The following is a 20,295-nucleotide window of genomic DNA, read 5'->3' as shown; positions in this document are numbered from 1 at the left end:
GCGCCTCCATGCTCTGGACACTACGCTGACAGACACAGCAAACCTTCTTGCCACAGCTCGCATTGATGTGCCATCCTGGATGAGCTGCACTACCTGAGCCACTTGTGTGGGTTGTAGACTCCGTCTCATGCTACCACTAGAGTGAAAGCACCGCCAGCATTCAAAAGTGACCAAAACATCAGCCAGGAAGCATAGGAATTGAGAAGTGGTCTGTGGTCACCACCTGCAGAACCACTCCTTTATTGGGGGTGTCTTGCTAACTGCCTATAATTTCCACCTGTTGTCTATTCCATTTGCACAACAGCATGTGAAATGTATTGTCAATCAGTGTTGCTTCCTAAGTGGACAGTTTGATTTCACAGAAGTGTGATTGACTTGGAGTTACATTGTGTTGTTTAAGTGTTCCCTTTATTTTTTTGAGCAGTGTATGTAGCATATATTTTTTTCACTGCAACCGCCAACCACAGGAAGACTCAGGAGCCCTCTCTCAATGAGCATAGACAGCCAGCTGCTGCCATTCTGCTAATCATCAGATGGGGGGAGGAGAGGAGGTAGGGGGCTCATGTGGGTCACTGGGGGGCTGCCTTGATTGGATAATTTATTCATAAAAAAAATAAAAAATAAAACTGCATAATAAATACATGTGACTGGTCAGTTGTGTGAGTCAGGAGCTTGACCCAAGCCCATAGGGTGCCTAAGAAACAAAATATGTAAACGAACAATTACGTAATTTAAAAAAAATATTATAATTTATGCTGGGCGGGAGGGGTTGGAATTTATTTTTTAAACGAAGCCCCAGGGCCTATTAATCCGGCACTGCACACTGTAAGGAACGCCCCGAATTGCAGTGTTCTCGGTTTTCAGGCCTTTTGGGCGGGTTTTAACTTGGCGTTCAACCATACAGTGGAGCTAGAACCTTGCAAGCCAGCCCGACGGTCAGCCGTCACGTTTTCTGTGCTCACAGCCCGCAAAAATACAGTAATTGCGGAGCTGTAGCTACACTTGTATCCGGGAGATACCGCTGTTTTAACGCAAGAAAACTCAGCCTCGTCCAAATTTCAGGTATATCCATCTTTCACATGCTTTTTTTTCCTCTGGTTGCGATTATATTTAGCGCTACCAATGTTCAAAGATGACTGGGAATTGCTATCGTTTGCTAACGACGTGCGACAGCATGCCACGGAAGAGATGCGCAAAAGGGAGGGGTAACTGGCTAACGTTAGCTAGCCAGTTAGCAAAATTATTTCCAGAAAGTGTTGTAGGTTTGTGTTAGGACTCATTGAGGTCACTCTTTTTCAGAAAGTGTTTGCATTTTCTTGTTTTGGTAGTGCTGTTTTTGCTGTCAGTCATTAGCTAACTAATGCGAATTGCTCACCACCAGAGAAGTTGGCATACTAGCTAACGTTAGTTAGTTAGCTGGCTGGTTGGCTAGTTGGTGTTCTTCCTGTGTGGGGTAATACGGCCACAAGTCGCTGCCAGTGCCTTCTTCAGCAAGTTTCGCTAATTGACATGTGGGCTGTGGTGTTCAAGCTTAAAATCATTATCACTTTGTACGACAATAGCTTTCTTTCTAAATTAATATGGCGTGACACTGGACTTATTTTAGCCGTATAACTTATGCCACAACTAAGTTGTCTGAATTTAATCAGGGTCACAAGAACTCCAGCCTTTTTCCATTTATGACATTTGACATATATATTCCTTTAACTCATTGACGTGAGTGTTAGCCAAAATGATAGCCACCCCTTCTCTAATATGGTCTATACCCTGGTCTATACTAGGCCAACATCACCTGCTCTGATTTTGAATCACTGCTGAGGTGGCCTTGTCAACAGCGTTCTCTGATCTTTGCAGAGGGGGGTCTTAATTCATACATTACCTTTTGCGATTTGTTGTTTTCACATCTGTCATAAAATATTTATTACAGCATTCAAGTGCCAACTCCAGGAACATGCATGTGTTTTAATCAGTTATTCCAACAGGAGATGTGGTATCTGGGATCACTTGCTTTTACAGCAGTAGAGACTTGATCAAGGTGAATGCACTGTGTAGTTTACAGTGCTGTACGGTGAGACCCAGGTGGTGTTAGGTTATGTGTTATTCTTGGCTGGTGATTGTTTTCCCAGGTTGGCCAAAGAGGAGGATGCCAATCTCTGTCCCCCAAGGACTGCAGAGTAGAAGCTGGACCTATAGGTGTAAAGGCTGTCTTAGTCAGTTGTCCCAAGTGAATTGGAACATTCTCTCCAGGGGTCCTAAATGTTTTAATGATGCTGTAGCAGCAGCACCCTCAGTCTCCAGGGCTGTTGAATGGCATTTGGAGTGTTTTTAGTGAAGCGCCAGACTCTCCTTTGCACCGCTCTCATACCCACCTGATAAGCACGATTACCTTTTACCTCCGTTCCTCCAAAAATGGGTATCAGGTTTTTCATGGTGGTGCTTTAGTGAATACAGTTGTTGCACACCAGTCACCAGGGATTTCTTTATGGCTTTTTATGTCCTTACTCTACAGTTGTTTCTCTTTGTGACACCTGTTATCAAATAGTTTATTTGGTTTATAATAAGCACACACGCATACAGTAGGCCTATATATAATGTGAGGGCAAGATGGCACTGCATGCCACAACTGCCTTGACGCTTGGGCAGAGACACTGCCTCTGTTTGACAAGCTCACAGCTGTCACAGACTTGACACAGGCTATTATTTACTGCATATAACCAATCAGCTCTGCCGCATTGACCAGAGGGAACCTATCCTGCACGTAAAAATGGTGCTCTGAGCAGTGCTGTACAGTAACAGTATGCAAACAAATTGGTTTAAGTGTGCCGATGAACTCAAGGGATGCCTTTGGCACTGATGGTGGAACACTGTTTCTGTCTGAACTCCGACTCAAATATGCTTCCCAAAAATAACATGGTCGCTGTGGTGAAACATTTATTCAGATGTTTCTATGTAAACAGGATTATTAGGCTAATTGTTATTCTTACAAAGCATGTAAATGTTTCCATCAAACTATTATATTCATCTAACTATCCACAATAATCACATTATTGTGTGCATGTAACCGTACTTAGTCACTGTTGGACAGAAGTGTTTTAGTGTGAGGTTTGAGTGATATGTGTTTAATGATCTTGGTGGGTGATATCCGTTTTGAATAAGCTATAACATTATCTTCTGTGTCAATCATTGACCAGTTATCTGTCTGAATAGCGTGATGTATCAACAGTAGCGTGCCATCCACCCGGCCACTATCACTCACAGAGATAAGACTAGTAAAAAGAAAATGGCCGTATTTAAACTCTTGAGTTTTCAACATGCACTATGTAACTTTTTGGGCGACCTGACCAAATTTGCGTATGTGCGCGATTTCTATGCTTCCTCTTCTGAAGTTTAGGTTTTGCGTGTCTTCCTTTTGGTTTTGTACACCTGCTTCAAACAACGGAATATACAGTATTTTTGGTTATGGAAAGTATATTTCTCAGCCGTTTAGACAATACAATGATTCTCTACACAATGACTGCTTGTTTTGTCACATAAACTGAATGTAGGCAAACTACTAGAATTTTAGCAACCAGGAAACGGCAGAGCGATTTCCGTATAGTGCATCTTTAAGTCAGGTTCATATCTGGTAAACCGGATATTAGTGATGCAAATTGATGATGTGTAGAGAAGATTTCAATCTACTTTACTGGATCTTTGCCAGGAGTGCTCAACTCTGCTCTCTAGACCTTTCAGTACATTGTGTGAATGAGAAGCAACTTTCATGAGAAAATACGTTTTAACCGTAAACCAGGTGTTATAGTCAAACACGTAAATTCTGGTCTTCATTTTGACAGTTTGTTGCTAAAGTGATATATTTTGGTCTTTTTAGTAGTAAATCTAGTTGTTTGTTCAACTTTACCATTGAAATCCCGAGGCACTTTGAGAAGGTGCCTCCACGTCATCTCAAGGGAGGGGTTCAGTATGAAATACACTCCCTTATAGATGTGTTGGGTGGTACCACCTCTAGGCTTACTATAAACGCAGGTGACAGCGCACCTTATTTGGCAATGGTCTTGCTGAGTAGTGTGCAAATATATTTAGCATGATGCTTTCTTGACTAGACTACTGACGGTACACAAAATTCAAAAGGCAGTAAGGCGCATATGACCAAATGTAAACGTTTTTGCTTACAGTTTCATACACCTGTGCTTTTTTAAGAAGGGGGGGAAAAAAAACATGTAGGCAATGAGGATTATACGTTTTTATATTTGTAGCTACATTCATAACAAGAAATAAATGACCATGGTCTTCATATCAACTCATTGTATTGTTTCCCCATCTGCTATGACTGATTGGTGGCGCAGTCTGCTAAAACAGTTGGCTCATAGTTCAATGGTTGTGAGATCTGCATGTGGGATTAGAAATCTTTTTTTGCCTTACAATATTCATCCCATGCCCACACACACACACTTCTAATTCTGAAAAGTGAAGCATTACTTGTGAGAGGGGTCGCCCGGGTAGCAGTTGTAGGTATTTATACAGTACCCAAGACCAGTGAGTTAATTTGACTATTGGAAAAAGAGCTACTGTGTAAATACTGCAGTAAGAGTTGGTTAAAATTGAGCCCCTAATCATCATTATAGCAGCACCCCCCCCCCCCAACACCGCAATAAATGTGAGTCCATATTTCACTTTATTTCTTTTATTTTTATTGCTCCGTGGGGGATTCAAATTTACATCGCAATTGGCAATAATGTCAGGAACTCGGGCGCCTTACCACTTTGAGCTAACGGTGCAGAGCCATATTGGCTCGCCATTGCACAATTTTATTAGAGCGTTTCAGTGGACTTCTGGTAATTATGCTTTAGTGAGAAAGTGTTGGGATCAGGTACAACTACGTTTACCCACCCCCAAAGTGAATTCTTGTGAGCAATTCCTCCCCCCACCCACAATGTTTTTTGAAGGGGTTAGGCAAAGGCTGAAATTGGAGTTGAGAGTTACCCTTTACTTAAAGCTCTTGAGCCCGTCACCCATCTTAACGACAGTGTGGATTAGACAGGATAAGAGTTACTTACAACAGTGGCGAGGCTGAATATGATACTGGAACCAACATGCTGTATGTAATATGGGTGCATTTTGTAGATGGAAGAGGAGTTTTTGTCTCTTAACTGGGGTCGGTGTTACTGGTGAAATTCTGTCCGGTAGGTTCTTCAATAACTATGCTAACGATGATGTAATCCTTCCACAGGTTGAGGGTTGGCGCACACCTGACAAAATGGTGACCATTCCGGAATACTATGAGGGGAAGAATGTGCTTATCACGGGGGCGACAGGCTTCATGGGAAAGGTCCTGCTGGAGAAGCTGCTGCGGTCTTGCCCTGGAATCAAAGCCGCGTATGTTCTGGTCCGGCACAAAGCAGGGCACGCTCCCCAGGCCCGCATCGCTGACATGATCAACTGCAGGGTGAGCAGAGCTGGAGAAGGATAAAGGTCTAATGGGGCTAGCCAAAAGGGGATGTCTGTGGGGTGATGGCTCATACGTTCTTGACCGTTTGTTACTGGAGATCTAGTCGTTCCAGAGCCCACACTCTCCATACTCTGTTTACAATTGGGTCATGACAGACCATGATGTTTAAAGTTTTAATGTCACATGCACAAGTACAGTCAAATGCCTTTCTTGCAAACACAAAACCCAACAATGCAGTAACACTAAAAATAGAAAGTTGGAAGAAAACATATGAGAACAACACGATAAATAAGCATACTATATACAGGGTCAGTTCCAGGACCATATTTACACTGTGCAGGGATACTGGAGTGGTAGTTAGATATGTATAGGGGTAAGGTGACATCGGATATATGATAAAACAGAGTAACAGCAGTGTATATGATGATTGTATGCCAGTGGGTATGTTTGTGTAGTCAGTTTAAATGTATGTGCATATCATGTGTGTGAGAACAAATAAGTGGGTGTTTTGTGTGTGTTGAAGTATCAGTGTGAGTGCAAAAATCAGAATAAAACATAAAGGTCAACTCAATCCATGTAGCCATTTTGTTAGCTATTCAGCAGTCTTATGGAAGGGGTATAGAAGACTTGATGCGCCGGTACCGCACGCCATGCGGAGAGCGGTGTGGGTGGTTGACATCTTAAAGGATTTTCCGGGCCCTCCCTGTACCCGCCTGGATGGCAGGGAGCTTGGTCCCAGTGACGTAGTCGTAACTAAAGGGATTGCTTTCTTGGAGCACTTTCAAACCAAAACGCATCACTCCACCAACACATTGCTGTCATTAAAAAAAATTGAGTAGGTTCAATTTGATCCTCTTATTGGCAGTGAAAGTAGCATGATTTGAGTATTACATTTTTTTTTGCCAACTGTTGCAGCTGTTTGTATTTCAGCTTTTTGACAGGGTACGAGATGAGCAGCCAGACTTTGCTGAAAAGATCGTGGCTGTTAACAGTGACCTCACCCTGCCAGAGCTGGACCTGAGCACAGAGGACCAGGAAACGCTTGCTGACTGCATCAACGTAGTCTTTCACTGTGCTGCAACCATCCGATTCAACGAGCCTCTCAAGTGAGCCATTGTTTCTCTCCTAATGCTACTCCCCAGAGCTTTGCTGGACAATTCTGCAAGCTCAGATTTTTCTGCAGGGTGATCTTGTCACTTGCTTCACCTGCAGAGAAATGACTCGCTTCCTTTTAATACTTAAAGTGTAGGTTATCATTCTAGAAGTATTTCTAACCCTTCTTGTGTACCTGCCCATTGGCTTTTAATATTTTCATGTGTTGTATGTGACATTTTTCTTCCTTCTCAGAGATGCTATGCAGCTGAATGTTCTAGCCACCCAGAAGATGGTGGCTCTGGCCCACAGAATGAAGCACTTGGAGGTGTTCCTTCACGTGTCCACAGCCTATGCTAACTGTGACCGGACGCTCATTGAGGAAGTGGTTTATCCACCTCCTGTTGACTACAAGAAGCTCATCGACAGCCTGGAGTGAGTCTAAGAAATGTGACTTGTTTTTCATAACACTTCCCATTGCAGACTTGTTACCCTGAAGTTATTTGCAGATTGATAGAAACCTAAGCCATTTGGTATTTTAATTTAAAATTTTAATTTGACCTTTATTTAACTAGGCAAGTCAGTTAAGAACACATTCTTATTTTCATTGACGGTATTATTAAGATTAATGTCAGTAATACTATATACCAAGAGATTATAGTAATTTACAGATAGGCATGTTTGACTAAGAGGAAATGGCTGCATTAGTGGCTAATGCATGAGGTTGGAATTTCTCAAGGGTCTCTCAATGCCACTTCATGGACTGAAACTTCGTACCAACACAGGGAGTGTCTCTGATTTGAAACTTAATGCAGTTTGGTTACTGATTGAATGGCACTCATTTGGAAACTATTTAATAAGGACATTTGCTTTACTCAAAATGTTAGGTGGGACTTCTGACTTCTCTTGAAGGTGGCCCATTATGTAACCCATGGACAAAACGGTCACCAGTTGTGTAAAAGTTAGTGTCCTGTTCTAGTAGTGTTTCCACCCTTAAGTATTACGAAAGGCATGTCAGAATCTGTTCAGAGATTTGTGGGTGGGGCAGTTTAAAGGAAAGTTAATCTCTGAAATATGTGTTTGGTCATGGGCAGAAAATTGTAATATAACTGACCTTTTGTGTGGATTTTCCAGGTTTTTTTCCCCTTCTACATAGCTGTGTGTGTGTGAGAGAGAATAATATATATATATATATATAACTTTTTTTTTTTTTTTTTTTTGCTGTCATTTTCAGGAATTAAAAAAAAAAAAACCTTTCCAGTGTAAAATTAACTTTAAATGACTAAATCCAGATATAAAGTATGTAGAAAATATATATTTTTTTAAAATAGTCATCTTTGAGAACTAAACATCACCAAAATAAAAGCTAGACAGTCAGGGAGAAACAAAAATTCAAAACATGCATTCGGGAGAATTTTTCTCATGGCATGGAGCCTCCATAGATTTTTTTTTTATGTTTGAGTCACTCAGATAGCATAAGCCATGGCAAAATGTGTGGAACTGCAGGAAATTTGCTTTAAAACGGCAACATTTTGTCACTGTGGCCAACAGGAGGGCCTCTAAAATTGTTGTTCAGCGACTGCACCATTGGCCACACCCACCATCTAAGCTCAATTTTTATCCAGAAAAAAACCCTGTCTTCAATGTGTTTTCATGTTGGTTAGGTGGATGGATGAGAAACTGGTCTCAGCGATGACCCCAGGGCTGATTGGAAAAAGGCCCAACACGTACACTTACACCAAGGCCATGGCTGAGTACCTGGTCCAGCAGGAGTGTGGAAACCTCAACGTGGCCATCATCAGGCCCTCTATAGTAGGGGCCAGTTGGAAAGAGCCTTTCCCAGTGAGTCTTCTCATGTACTGAGCAGGCTGTCTTCTAACGGTAGCTACTGTAACTGACCGTAGTAAATAAACTCTGTATACTGGTCATAACATGTTTTCACTCTTAGGGCTGGATTGATAATTTCAATGGACCTAGTGGAATATTCATTGCCGTAAGTATTTTTTTAAAGTTAGCTAAGTTCTCTTTATGTTAAATGGTCAGAGATCGGACCGCGATCATGACCACGTCAACATTGTGGCTACTCATTATAACCTGAGAAAGCACTTTCCTATGACCTAGTAATGAACCTGACACTTCTCTGCCCTATTATAGGCAGGAAAGGGGATCCTGCGCACCATGAGAGCATCCAACAACGCAGTGGCTGACCTGGTGCCTGTGGATGTGGTCATCAATACCACACTGGCTGCCGCCTGGTACTCTGGCTCCCAGAGACACACCAGGTCAGTTGCGCACACACACACTGGAGCTGGACGAATGATATGATTATGAAATGCAAATATTCCTTCCGGTTTCTATTTTGTCCCTTTTTGTGTCTGCAGGCCTAAGAGCATATTGGTGTACAATTGCACGACGGGTGGCATCAACCCGTTCCACTGGGGCGAAGTTGGTATGAACCGCTTTCCTTATCTTACACCCGGAGTATATTTGGATATTTGTTCTCAGATGGTATAACAAAGCAGAATGCTAAATTATGATTATCAGTTATACTTCTGAGGGCACACCCACTCTTATAACTGTAGTGTGTGAGCAGGTTTTGTTTACTCACACGTTCTTTGGGGTGTTAACTCCCTGGATTTGTTTACTGTACATATTCTAGGTAAGCCCTCATTGCAAATAAGAGTTTGTTCTTAACTGACTTGCCTAGTTAAATGAAAAATAAAGAAATCCAAATGCTAGCCATCTGAGAAAGATCAACATTGTGCCAGGTTTAAAGGAAATGGGTGAAACTATATAACGTGACTCATGTGCTTGAATGAAAGTGTTCCAGTCATAAATCCAATATTTGTTTAGTGGACTAAAGATGGATGGTATCTTCATAGTGCCATTTTGTATAGTTCCCTTTTAAGATGCTAACCTGGTGCGTTTGTTGTAGTAAATGTCAAATATATTTTGTCGATTATTTGCTACTCATTTACTGTAGATTGTTATGCTGCTTAAATATTTCAGGTGAAATCACTTTGTTTTTTAACATTGCTTTTCTCCATTCATTAGGCTTACTTTGAAGTCTAGATTTGTGGTGTTATGTAATCTCCCCAGACTCCTGCAATAACTTGTACGGTTAAATAATAATAATGGTTCAAAAGCACTTCAAAGATATATTGTCTAAACCGAAGATCTGGCTTTGCTGCTGCTTTGTTGTATGCTTGCCGCTTAGCTCTTTCTTTCTACTTTGGAGAAATGAGTTGTGCCAACAATTCACTCTGTTGAACCCCCTACCTTTTCTCCTAGAGTACCATGTAATATCCACTTTCAAGAGGAACCCCCTCGAGCAGGCCTTCAGACGGCCCAATGTAAATCTCACAACCAATCACCTTATCAATCAGTACTGGATCGCTGTAAGCCACAAGGCACCAGCCTTCCTTTATGATCTCTGCCTCAGGATGACAGGAAGAGAGCCCAGGTAAATGACGCCCTGCTCGGTCACACCCATCTCCCTCCACTCCCCCCCGCGTTCTCGCTCAGTGTAGCCCAATGTGTACTGTACCTGTGACGTGATGCTTCTGTCCGGTGTCATGGGGGTAAGGGTGCATAAGCCACCCATATACCATTAGGGCTGGGTTCTGCACTCTTACCCTTCTCGGTGTTACCTCGACCATGTCCTGGCATTGAATGTCCTTGTTAAAGGGGGTCCTCCCTCCTGTGATGTCATATTCTCTCTGCAGAGTACTGTATAAACATGACCTTCAAGACCAACCCCTTAGAGCAGGCTTTCAGGCGCCCCAATGTTAACCTGCGGTCCAACCCCTTTACCAATCAGTACTGGACCACAGTGAGTCACACTCTGCCCGCCCTGCTGTATGACGTGTATCTCAGGGCCACGGGTCAGAAGCCCCGGTAAGGTCTACTACAGTGCCCGTGCCCTCTCAACCCCCTCTCCCCTCCACCACTGGGTGCTGGTTGTGTGGCATGGTGGGTGGGGAGGAAGCAACTCCTGGCTGTTTGCTCGACTTCGTGGACTCGGCTGGCTGCTGACAGGCTTCTGTGTCGACATGACAAGCATGGGTTCCTGTCCAAAGCATGCTGCAATGTTTGAGTTTTTTCTTTTATTTTGTCGCCCTTTTTGTTTGACCTTTTCTGCCTGTTACTGCATTTGTACTTTTTTTTTTATGCAGTTGGAACTATTTGGTTTTGGAAGTCATTTTTTAAAATGATTGTGGAATTACCTCCCTGTTTATTTTTGTCGCCATTTTTTGTTTTTCTGAGTCATGCCGTTAAGTCCGGTGTTTCCCAAATTAGCGGTCGTGTGAGAGACTGAAATAAAAGAAATCATGCTTGGTTTGTAGAATCTGAGCTTACTGACCGCTAGATGCGGTTGTAATAAACAGCGGTTTCTATTTTCTTCTTACAAATGTGTGTCTCTCTTGAAAGATTTAAGCTACAAAATAACGACTCCATCACTGAAAGATAAGACTCGGGAACACGTATGTGTCTTCTGTTTCCCTCCAATGCTCACAAGTCGTGCATTACTCATTAGAAGAGTGGACAAGGCACTAAATCAGACTGGGGGGGACATACAAAATTATTGCCTGATTTATCTTCTGAACTTCCCGACGCATTTCAGTCACTTCAAACCATACTTTCAACAGTACTGTCAGACCGTCATAGCCCCAATTTAAAAAAAGTTAACATTAGCCTTTGATTACATCACCTTTTATTTTTTTTTATTTTTTTTTTTTTTGACATGGTTGGGTTGCAGACTATAATTTTTTTTTTTTATATCAAAATTGGGTCACAGGCCAAAAAAAGTTTGGGAACCCCAGCATTAAGTTTTCTGAAGTGACCTGGGATTGATCGGTCCTCATTCTTGTCCTCTACTCTTCAATAATCTCTACAAATGAGAGGAACCAGTGAACTAGTTGTCCTTTATTAATTGGCCCATCAACACTTCTATTCCTGGTAGTCCTATTCCTGGGCTTCATGAAGCACATTGTGGGCAGAATGGAATGCACTGGCAGTAATTGATACGCTCAGAAGCCAATGGAAACTTGAATTAAAATGTATCAGTGAGTTGAGTAGGCCTACTCATAAACCCCACCTTTTTTTTTTTTTTATGCGTTTCATTATGCATCCAGACCACAGTTCAGTCTTATCAAGTTTTTGTTACCTGATATTGACAGTATTGGTCCTCGCAAGTTTACTGTAAAGCAGAAACATTTCAGCAATGATAAACTTTTGGTAACACATCTCAATTAGCAAAAATGTAACATTTTTGATTGTCTGAAATGCATTTGGATTAGTATTCAACACTTTCTACGGGTGAAGTAAATAGATGGGGTGTCTCACCCACCGAGAAACTAATACCTTTTTAATGTTTGACTTTCTAAATGGTCCACCATGCATGTTTTGTCACCTTCCCCTTGGAACCCGATGTATCATGGAGGGAATCTGAGCTCTGATTACAAGCATGGTTGCTTTTGATGCAATTTGGCATGGCCATTAATCCTCAAACCAGTTCGTTCATGAAACTTTCAACTACAATTAGGAAATGTTTTCCTAATGACGACAATGTAATTAGTGCAAGTTTTAAAACCTTAAGCTACTGGCAGTCAGACATGCTCAGATGCCCTCAAAGATTGGACAAGCCCTCCATTACATTGTGTTCAACATGCAGTACATTTGGTTAGTATTCAGACCCCTTGACATTTACGTTACAGCCTTATTCTAAAATAGATTAAAAAAAATATCTGTCTACACACTACCCCATAATGACAAATCAAAAACAAGTTTTTATAAAATTTTGCTAATGTATAAAAATAAAAAACTGATCACATTTACATAAGTATTCAGTACTTTGTTGAAGCCCCTTTGGCGGCGGTTACAGCCTCGATCCTTCTTGGGAATCAATCAAATGTATTTATAAAGCCCTTCTTACATCAGCTGATGTCAAAGTGCTGTACAGAAACCCAGCCTTAAACCTCAAACAGCAAGCAATGCAGGTGTAGAAGCACGGTAGGACGCTACAAACTTGGCATGCCTGTATTTGGAGAGTTTCTCCCATTCTTCTCTGCAGATCCTCTCAAGCTCTGTCAGGGTGGATGGGGTGCGTCGCTGCACAGCTATTTTCAGGTCTCTCCAGAGATGTTCGATCAGGTTCAAGTCCAGGCTCTGCTTGGGCCACTAAGAGACTTGTCCTGAAGCCATTCCTGCATTGCTTGGCTGTGTGTTTAGGGTCATTGTCCTGTTGGAAGGTGAACCTTTTCCCCAGTCTGAGGTCCTTAGCGCTCCGGAGCGCTTTCATCAAGGATTTCTGTACTTTGCTCTGTTCATCTTTCCCACGATCCTGACTAGTCTCCCAGTCCCTGCCACTGAAAAACATCCCCACAGCATGATGCTGCCGCCACAATGCTTCAGCTTAGGAATGGTGCCAGATTTCCTCCAGACCTGACGCTTGGCATTCGGACCAAAGAGTTCAATCTTGGTTTCATCAGACCAGAGAATCTTGTTTGAGAGTCCTTTAGGTGTCTTTTGGAGTGACTTCCATCTGGCCACTATCATAAAGGCCTGATTTGGTGGAATGCTGCAGAGATGGGTTGTCCTTCTGGAAGGTTCTCCCAACTCCAGAGGGTCTCTGGAGCTCTGTCAGTGACCATCAGGTTATTGGTCACCTCTCTGACCAAGGCCCTTCTCCCACAATTGCTCAGTTTGTCCGGGCAGACAGCTCTAGAAAGAATCTTGGTTGTTCCAAACTTCTTCCATTTTTAAGAATGATGGAGGCCACTGTGTTCTTGGGGACCTTCAATGCTGCAGAAAGTTATTGGTACCCTTCCCCAGATCTGTGCTTTGACACAATCCTGTCTCGGAGCTCTACAGATAATTCCTTCGACCGCATGGCTTGGTTTTTGCTCTGACATGCACTGTCAACTGTGGGACCCTACATAGACAGGTGTGCTTTTTCAAATAATGTCCAATCAATTGAATTTACCACAAGTGGACTCCAATCAAGTTGTAGAAACATCAAGGACGATCAATGAAAACAGGATGCACCTGAGCTCAATTTTGAGTCTCATAGCAAAGGATCTGAATATTTATACAATAAGGTATTTCTGTTATTTTGTATAAATTTGACAGATGTATAAAATATTGTTTTCACTTTGTCCTTATGGGGTGGTGTTGTATAGATTGAGGAACAAAAATGTATTTTATTACATTTTATAGTAAGGCTGTAACCAAAATTAGGAAAATGTCCACGGTCTGAATACTTTCCGAATGCGCTGTGTCAACCTAACAATACTCAACCCAATGGAGACTGGTATGAGTTAGTGTAAATTATCTTATAATGCTAGTATGCTTAGACTCTTACCGGTGTTCTATTTTTCTATTCTAGATTGTGCTGAATTTATACAGTTCTTTATTTTAAAGCTGTGAAGAAGTGTGCAAGGGTCAGATGATTGCAAATCTACGTTTCATCTATGGCGTTGACATACCCTAATCTTTACTTTGGTAATGAATTGGCTTAAAGAGGGCACTTTTACCCTGTACAAAAATACTTTGAATTGGTAATTCTCCGTTGTTCCACCTTGTCTGCTTAACAGACCTCAGTCCTCCTACACGTCATAATCCGAATCCAGTTGGCTGGGGTTAGTTTCCAGCAGTTGGATATTAAAGCTCAGTGCCCTTAAGGGTAAAAGATGGCACTGTGCTGTCAGCTCTGTGCCATCTCCCCTTCTACCTCCTTAATACCTGTCTCTTCCCTGTTGCCATGGTGACCACCACTCCACGGCAGGATGATGAAGACCATCACACGGCTGCACAAGGCCATGATGGTGCTGGAGTACTTCACCAGTCACTCGTGGGTGTGGAACACGGACAACGTCACCATGCTGATGAACCAGATGGGCACTGATGACAAGAGGGTATGCTTTACGCCCACCCACCAGTCACTGGCGCACACACACACACTTGTAGGATGCACACACATACTTGTAGGACCCACGCATACATACTTGGGTAGGACACACACACACACACACTTGTAGTGTGGCAGACACAGAAATGCTATTGAACGAAGGGAGTATGTTTGCATTTGTAGTCCAAGCTGAATTATTCAATTGTGCTCGGTTTTAAATGGAGTCATTGTGTTGGATAGTCAGGGCCTGGCTGAAATGTACAGTGAATGTACACTCAATGGACAGTCTGTTAGGTACACCAATCCGTTAACGAAAATGTTTAGCTCCTACAGGCGATGAGTCACGTGACTGCGGCTTACTATATAAAGCAGGTAGACGGGTATCGAGGCATTCAGTTACCGTTAGAATGGGACAAAATGAGGGACCGAAGTGACTGAGCGTGGTATGGTTCAGTATCACAAACAAGTGTCTAGGGTTTACTGAGAATGGTGTGACAAACAAAAAAACATCCAGTCTTAGGGGTGAAAACAGCTCGTTGATGAGAGCCGTCAAAGGAGAATGGCAAGAATTGTGCAAGCTAAGAGGCGCAGAGTACAACAGTGGTGTGCAGAACGGCATCTTGGGAACGCACAGCTCGTCGGTCCTTGTCACAGATGGGCTATTGCAGCAGACGACCACACCGGGTTCCACTCATATCAACTAAAACAAGAAGAAACAGCTCCAGTGGGCACGCCATCACCAACACTGGAAAATTGGAGAGTGGAAAAACTTTGCCTGGTCCGACGAATCTCAGTTCCTGTTGCGTCATGCCGAGTCAGGATTTGATGTAAACAGCATAAGTCCATGGCCCCATCTTGCCTGGTGTCAATGGTACAGGCTGGTGGTGTAATGGTGTGGCGAAGGTTTTTCCTGGGACACTTTAGGTCCCTTGATACCGATTTTGAGCAACGTTTCCATGCCCCAACAAATTCAGGCTGTTTTAAAGGTGGTGGTGTTGTGTGTGTGTGTGTGTGTGTGACCCTGGGGGTCTGACCCTGTACTGGATGGGTGTACCTAATAAACAGTCCACTGAGTATGTTAGTCCAACACACCAAGTGTAACGCTTGAAGTTGTACTTTTTGTGTCAAATCTTCCTTGGTTCAACAACTTGCTCAATGCCCATCCTTACAGTATGAATCCCCTTATTTGTTTGTCCAGATGTTCAACTTTGACGTGCGACAACTCAACTGGGCAGAGTACATGGAGAACTACTGCATGGGGACAAAGAAGTATGTCCTGAACGAGGCTGAGTCAGGCCTGCCAGCCGCACGCAAACACCTCAACAAGTAAGAGTAATGTCTCTACCTGCACATGTTACGTAACACAACTATCCTCTTATTGACAATTCCCAAGTGATCTTGAATATTTCATTGTAATGGCATTGGCTTCATGCTATTTTTCATTCTTTGATGCACACGCTTTTGTTGCCGAGTATTAGCTGTTTGTTCACCATCCCGCAAAGGGTAATAACCTATCCTAAACTGCCTGACTGTGTTAAAGACCAATACTTCATGTTGCATTTGTTTTTGTTCAGTATAGATACATGCAGGTTTTCTTCTGTCATCTGTTGCCCTTGACTAAAGACTAAATGAACCTTTGCTCACCAGGATGTCATAAATTCTAGAATGAATGCTTCAATCTAGTTGACATTGGTCAAGTTTTCTGCCATCTCTGCTTCTTTCACGGAACAAAGACTTGGACCGGGGAGAAAAGGCAATTACTATAAATATTTTCTGTGCAAAATGTTCAAATGACATCAGTTTGACCGGTTGTAAGGAAATAGAAAGCTGTGAAAACGACCCAACGTGTTTCTGATAAGATTTTAGCTCGGCTTGGATGCGTATTTTATTGTTGAAATACTATCCGTTTTTATGATGCTGATAAAGACAGCACCTCTAGAGCCGGTATCTAATTGCACATTGGCATTCTCTGAAGATGCTGAAAGAAATAATATTTCTCAACTCCTGTTCCCCAGTCAAAATGTACATTTGGTGGATCATTGTACTGCAAGAAATGCATAATTCTGCAGGAGTCAACCTCTGTCTTAACATTATAGACCTAGTGTCAGTATCCATTTTACCCATCTGAATACAGGATACAGTTCCTTTGACGTGCCGTAGACCTATTTGAAGTCCCTGTCTCGTTACTGTGGAATTTGTATATCGCCTCGCAATCATCACATGCAACATAGGCAGGCACCGCCTTCATCCTCTTTTACCACTTCACCAAATCTTTCCAAACATTACTCTTCTAGTGCCCTTCAACGTTCCATTTTGCAGCTTTTCTCTTGCTGTGTTAAACTCCGACATTGTACTTTTTGCCTCAGTGGATCGACGTTAACGTTTTCTGCCCGTTCCCAAAAGCGTTTGGCTATTTAATCGCCAAAGAATAAAAGCAAAACCTCAATGTAGCCTATAGATAAAAATAAATGGCACAGTAATTGCACATTTATGGATTATTATTATTTTTTTGTTGGTTTTCTCTTTATTCAACCTGACCGCCTTCAGCCACGGAACATTTCCTGACCCTAAAACCGTGCATTACTATCACATATCTTTCTGCTTTTCTGGATCACCAGCAAAATGTTTCCCTGGTATCCTCTGTTCTTCTAAAAGTGCTCGTTGCTCACAATATTCAAAGGGTAAAGTTCTACTTAAATGTCCTATTCCTCCCGTGAATGCCTGTTCACATGCAAGCTACCCAGGACATGTCATTGCATTTCTTCAGTTACCTCTTCATAATAAAAATAAAACTTTTTGTGTTTTTTTTTCAGGTTGAGGAACATCCGCTATACGTTCAACACGGTCCTGGTCGTGTTCATCTGGCGAGTGTTCATCGCGCGGTCCCAGATGGGCAGGAACATCTGGTACTTTGTGGTCAGCCTCTGCTTCAAGTTCCTGTCCTACTTCAGAGCGTCCAGCACCATGAAATACTGAGGCCACGTGGCGTGTTCACCCTGAACCTATCCACCCTCTCTCCCTCCTGCCCGGCCCGCCTGCGGACAGCTATGCATTGGACAGTGCTCTTCAAACCCTGGGACTATTTTCAGTCACATCAAAGGGAGCCTTCAGGATTTTGGCACTGAAGCCCTTTATCTACTTCCCTAGAGTCAGATGGACTTGTGGATACCATTTTTTTTATGTCTCTGCGTGCAGTTTGAAGGAAGTGGAAGGCTGGTAACTGCTAGCAATGCGAGTAGATGGCATAGATGTTGTCATTGCGCTAATGCTAGTTAGGGTTGGCTGGTGAAACTACCGCTTACTTCCTTCATCCTGGATGCAGAGACTTACAAATTTGTATCCATGAGTTCATCTGACTCTGGGGAAGTAGATAAAGGGCTTCATTGCAAAAAATCCCAAAGTATCTCTTTTAAAGGTCTGACATACCATTCATCCTACTGTATGTGATGTGTCCCCTTCCCTCTGCAGTGTGTTCCCTGGTGTGGGAGGTAGTACTGCATTCAACTGTGATGTAGTAAGCATGAATCTAACCAGACCCCAGGTCCTGTGATGCTCCCCTTGCACAGTGATGGTCAGACAGAATTGTCATCGATTTGTCTCGGTTGGTTGTCATGGTCATTGAGCTCTCTGCTTTGCTGACTGCCCCAGGGTGGTCAGGCGGTGGCTTTGACTAACGGTTTAGATTTTCTTGCTTGAATAGGGATGAAGGCACCCATGTGCTCTATGCTTGCTGGTGGCAATGACTAATTCCCAATGACATAATCAAGCACAAGTTAGATGGTAATGGGATGGCTTTTTTTACTGTGCCTAAAAGGTTTTGATTATCTTGCATCAGCTGTCCTTGCAGAGCTCGCTTTAAAAAAAATAAAAAAATCCTATGTTGCATTTAAGCCATTTCTGACTGGACTGTCCGCTTATGATTTCTGACCCAAATACCTCTTATCTCATGTAGCTCAGAACAGGCAACTGCTCAGAGGACTTGATGTTGGGGTAGTCTGTGGTTCTTTACACTGGTTTTACTGAGAACAGCTTTTAGGCAAAGCTGCGCTGATCTATTTAAGTGTTTCCCGATGTTGCACAATGTCATGGGCATTTTACTGCCTGGAATTGGAGCTTTGATTACGGCTTTGCATCACGTTTTGCCTGTTTTCTAGTTTGGGATACTCCATGCATGGGAGAGACCTCTCCTCTTCCAATCCTAAACTCCTTTTATCTTTGTCTTGCCAAAACTCTCAAAGGTGGTCTTTATCCAATGTTGGCCTGGGTAGGTTGTGCACTTGGGACATTTTTAAATGTTTGTACCGCTCCCTTTTTTTAATGTTTTCTTGTACATATTGTCTAAGATGTCAGACTGACAGTGCACTTTTCTGTGGTTGTACGTTGTATGTGTCCATTTGCCATATAGTTACTTATACCAACAAAACTATATTTAGGTAGACTTAAAATCTGACTTACAAAGTATTTTTATGCTATTAAAATATGTTTCATGGCTTTTTATTTACTAAAGAAAAAAGCTTGAGGAAACTAATTCAACTGAACCTACTTCAGCTGCTGTATACCATTTTACATCTGATTTTACATCTGATTTATTGCATCATGATGAAACTGTTGTCAGTTATTTTAAGTGTACAATTTTTCTGAATGTAGTAGTTAACACAGCTTGACTCATTGCACATCTTACTAAAAAGCTACCTATGATTCCTGAATCCAAATTAAAGTTAATACTGTAGTTGCTTGTATTTGAATATCGATGAACAAGTTGTCATGTCCATTGTAATAACTGTTTTGAGCAGCACATGTTGAATGGTATCCTTGCTTTTGTAGTCCATTTTTCCTTGTGGTGTTGGATTTGAAGAATTTAGTGTGTAACAGTTGTTTATTTCTGGTTTGTGGCTTTGCTATTCGTAGTGTAGTATTGTTAAACTTGTGAAGCAATGGAACAGCGAATTCAGGGTTTATGAACTTGTCGTGCCAGTGGTGGAGAAGTAAGAGTGGCGAAGACCCTCTACTACTTCATATTGCTAGGGATCCATGTTACTGGATCATTCTAATGGTCTTTATATTTTACATTCGTTCTGGTTTTACAGCATATCACAATGCCCATCTGGACTGACATGATTTAACATATTCCTCTTGCCTTTTGTCTGCCTGCCAAATCTTTGTATTTTGTTGTCCTGTTTCCTCTTATAATTTTACAATGTAGTCTTGTAGAAAGAACTGTATCCTATAACCAATTTGTTGTTTACCATGACCCTCACTGAATTCTCCCGAGGATGCGCTCTACAGTTGGAGGGTTTTAAAGTAATTGCCACTAAATGTAAAAAAATAAAAAATAATCAATGGGTGCCTTTTGTTGTAAACCAAAAAGAAGGAATAAACTGTTAAATCCTCTGTGCGGGAAGTTTTGTTCGTGAAGCGCAGTATTTTATGTTGTCGGGTTGTCTCACTCCAATGACCACCCCTTGGTAGAGAAGAGCTGGTAATACTGGTTGAGCATTCCAGTAATACCTTCAGTTTAAGTACCAGGTACAATCAGCAGGGATGGGCAACTTTGATGGGGTGGGAGTCACATCAACATCTGAACTTATCATGAGTGGCCACAATGACTCGCAGATCTTTGTACCCACATGCAGTCAGAGCTGGCCCTAAGTGAAATTTGGTTTTCTGCCCTCCTAGCAGTGGAGAGATGTTAATTCTACTAATTTCCTGCAATTCTACACATATTGCCATGGGGCGTAGAGACAATGTTGCCGTTTTTAAAGCAAGTTTGCATCAATTCTACACCTTTTGCCATAGGGTGTGGAAAGAAATGTGCAGATTTACAGCTAATTTCTTAAGATTCACATTT

General features: G+C 42.2%; 1 protein-coding gene across 2 annotated transcripts; it reads left to right on the top strand.

The window, feature by feature from the left end:
- The first annotated feature begins 797 nt into the window (after positions 1–797).
- Positions 798–19,838, top strand: facr1 (Fatty acyl-CoA reductase 1). Of its 2 annotated transcripts, none has more exons than XM_014147875.3 (12): positions 798–1,062; positions 5,228–5,443; positions 6,377–6,552; positions 6,794–6,973; positions 8,203–8,380; positions 8,487–8,531; positions 8,693–8,820; positions 8,920–8,987; positions 10,264–10,435; positions 14,325–14,454; positions 15,646–15,773; positions 17,261–19,838. In XM_014147875.3, the coding sequence occupies exons 2-12, from the start codon at positions 5,255–5,257 to the stop codon at positions 17,421–17,423; spliced, it is 1,557 nt and encodes a 518-aa protein (XP_014003350.1). In that variant the 5' UTR covers positions 798–1,062; positions 5,228–5,254; the 3' UTR covers positions 17,424–19,838.
- Positions 19,839–20,295: the final 457 nt, after the last annotated feature.

Source organism: Salmo salar, chromosome 16 (genome assembly GCF_965601325.2).
Source record: "Salmo salar chromosome 16, fSalSal1, whole genome shotgun sequence".
NCBI classification, from domain to species: Eukaryota; Metazoa; Chordata; class Actinopteri; order Salmoniformes; family Salmonidae; genus Salmo; species Salmo salar.
Note: the sequence above shows the minus strand (reverse complement) of the source record. Positions and strands in the feature narration are given on the sequence as shown.

Excerpts from the sequence above, each read along its gene's own strand:
- facr1 (XM_014147875.3), top strand. The coding sequence starts at position 5,255 with ATGGTGACCATTCCGGAATACTATGAGGGGAAGAATGTGCTTATCACG. Across the intron at positions 6,974-8,202 it reads AAGCTCATCGACAGCCTGGA|GTGGATGGATGAGAAACTGG; the intron begins GTGAGTCTAAGA and ends CATGTTGGTTAG. Across the intron at positions 10,436-14,324 it reads GCCACGGGTCAGAAGCCCCG|GATGATGAAGACCATCACAC; the intron begins GTAAGGTCTACT and ends ACTCCACGGCAG.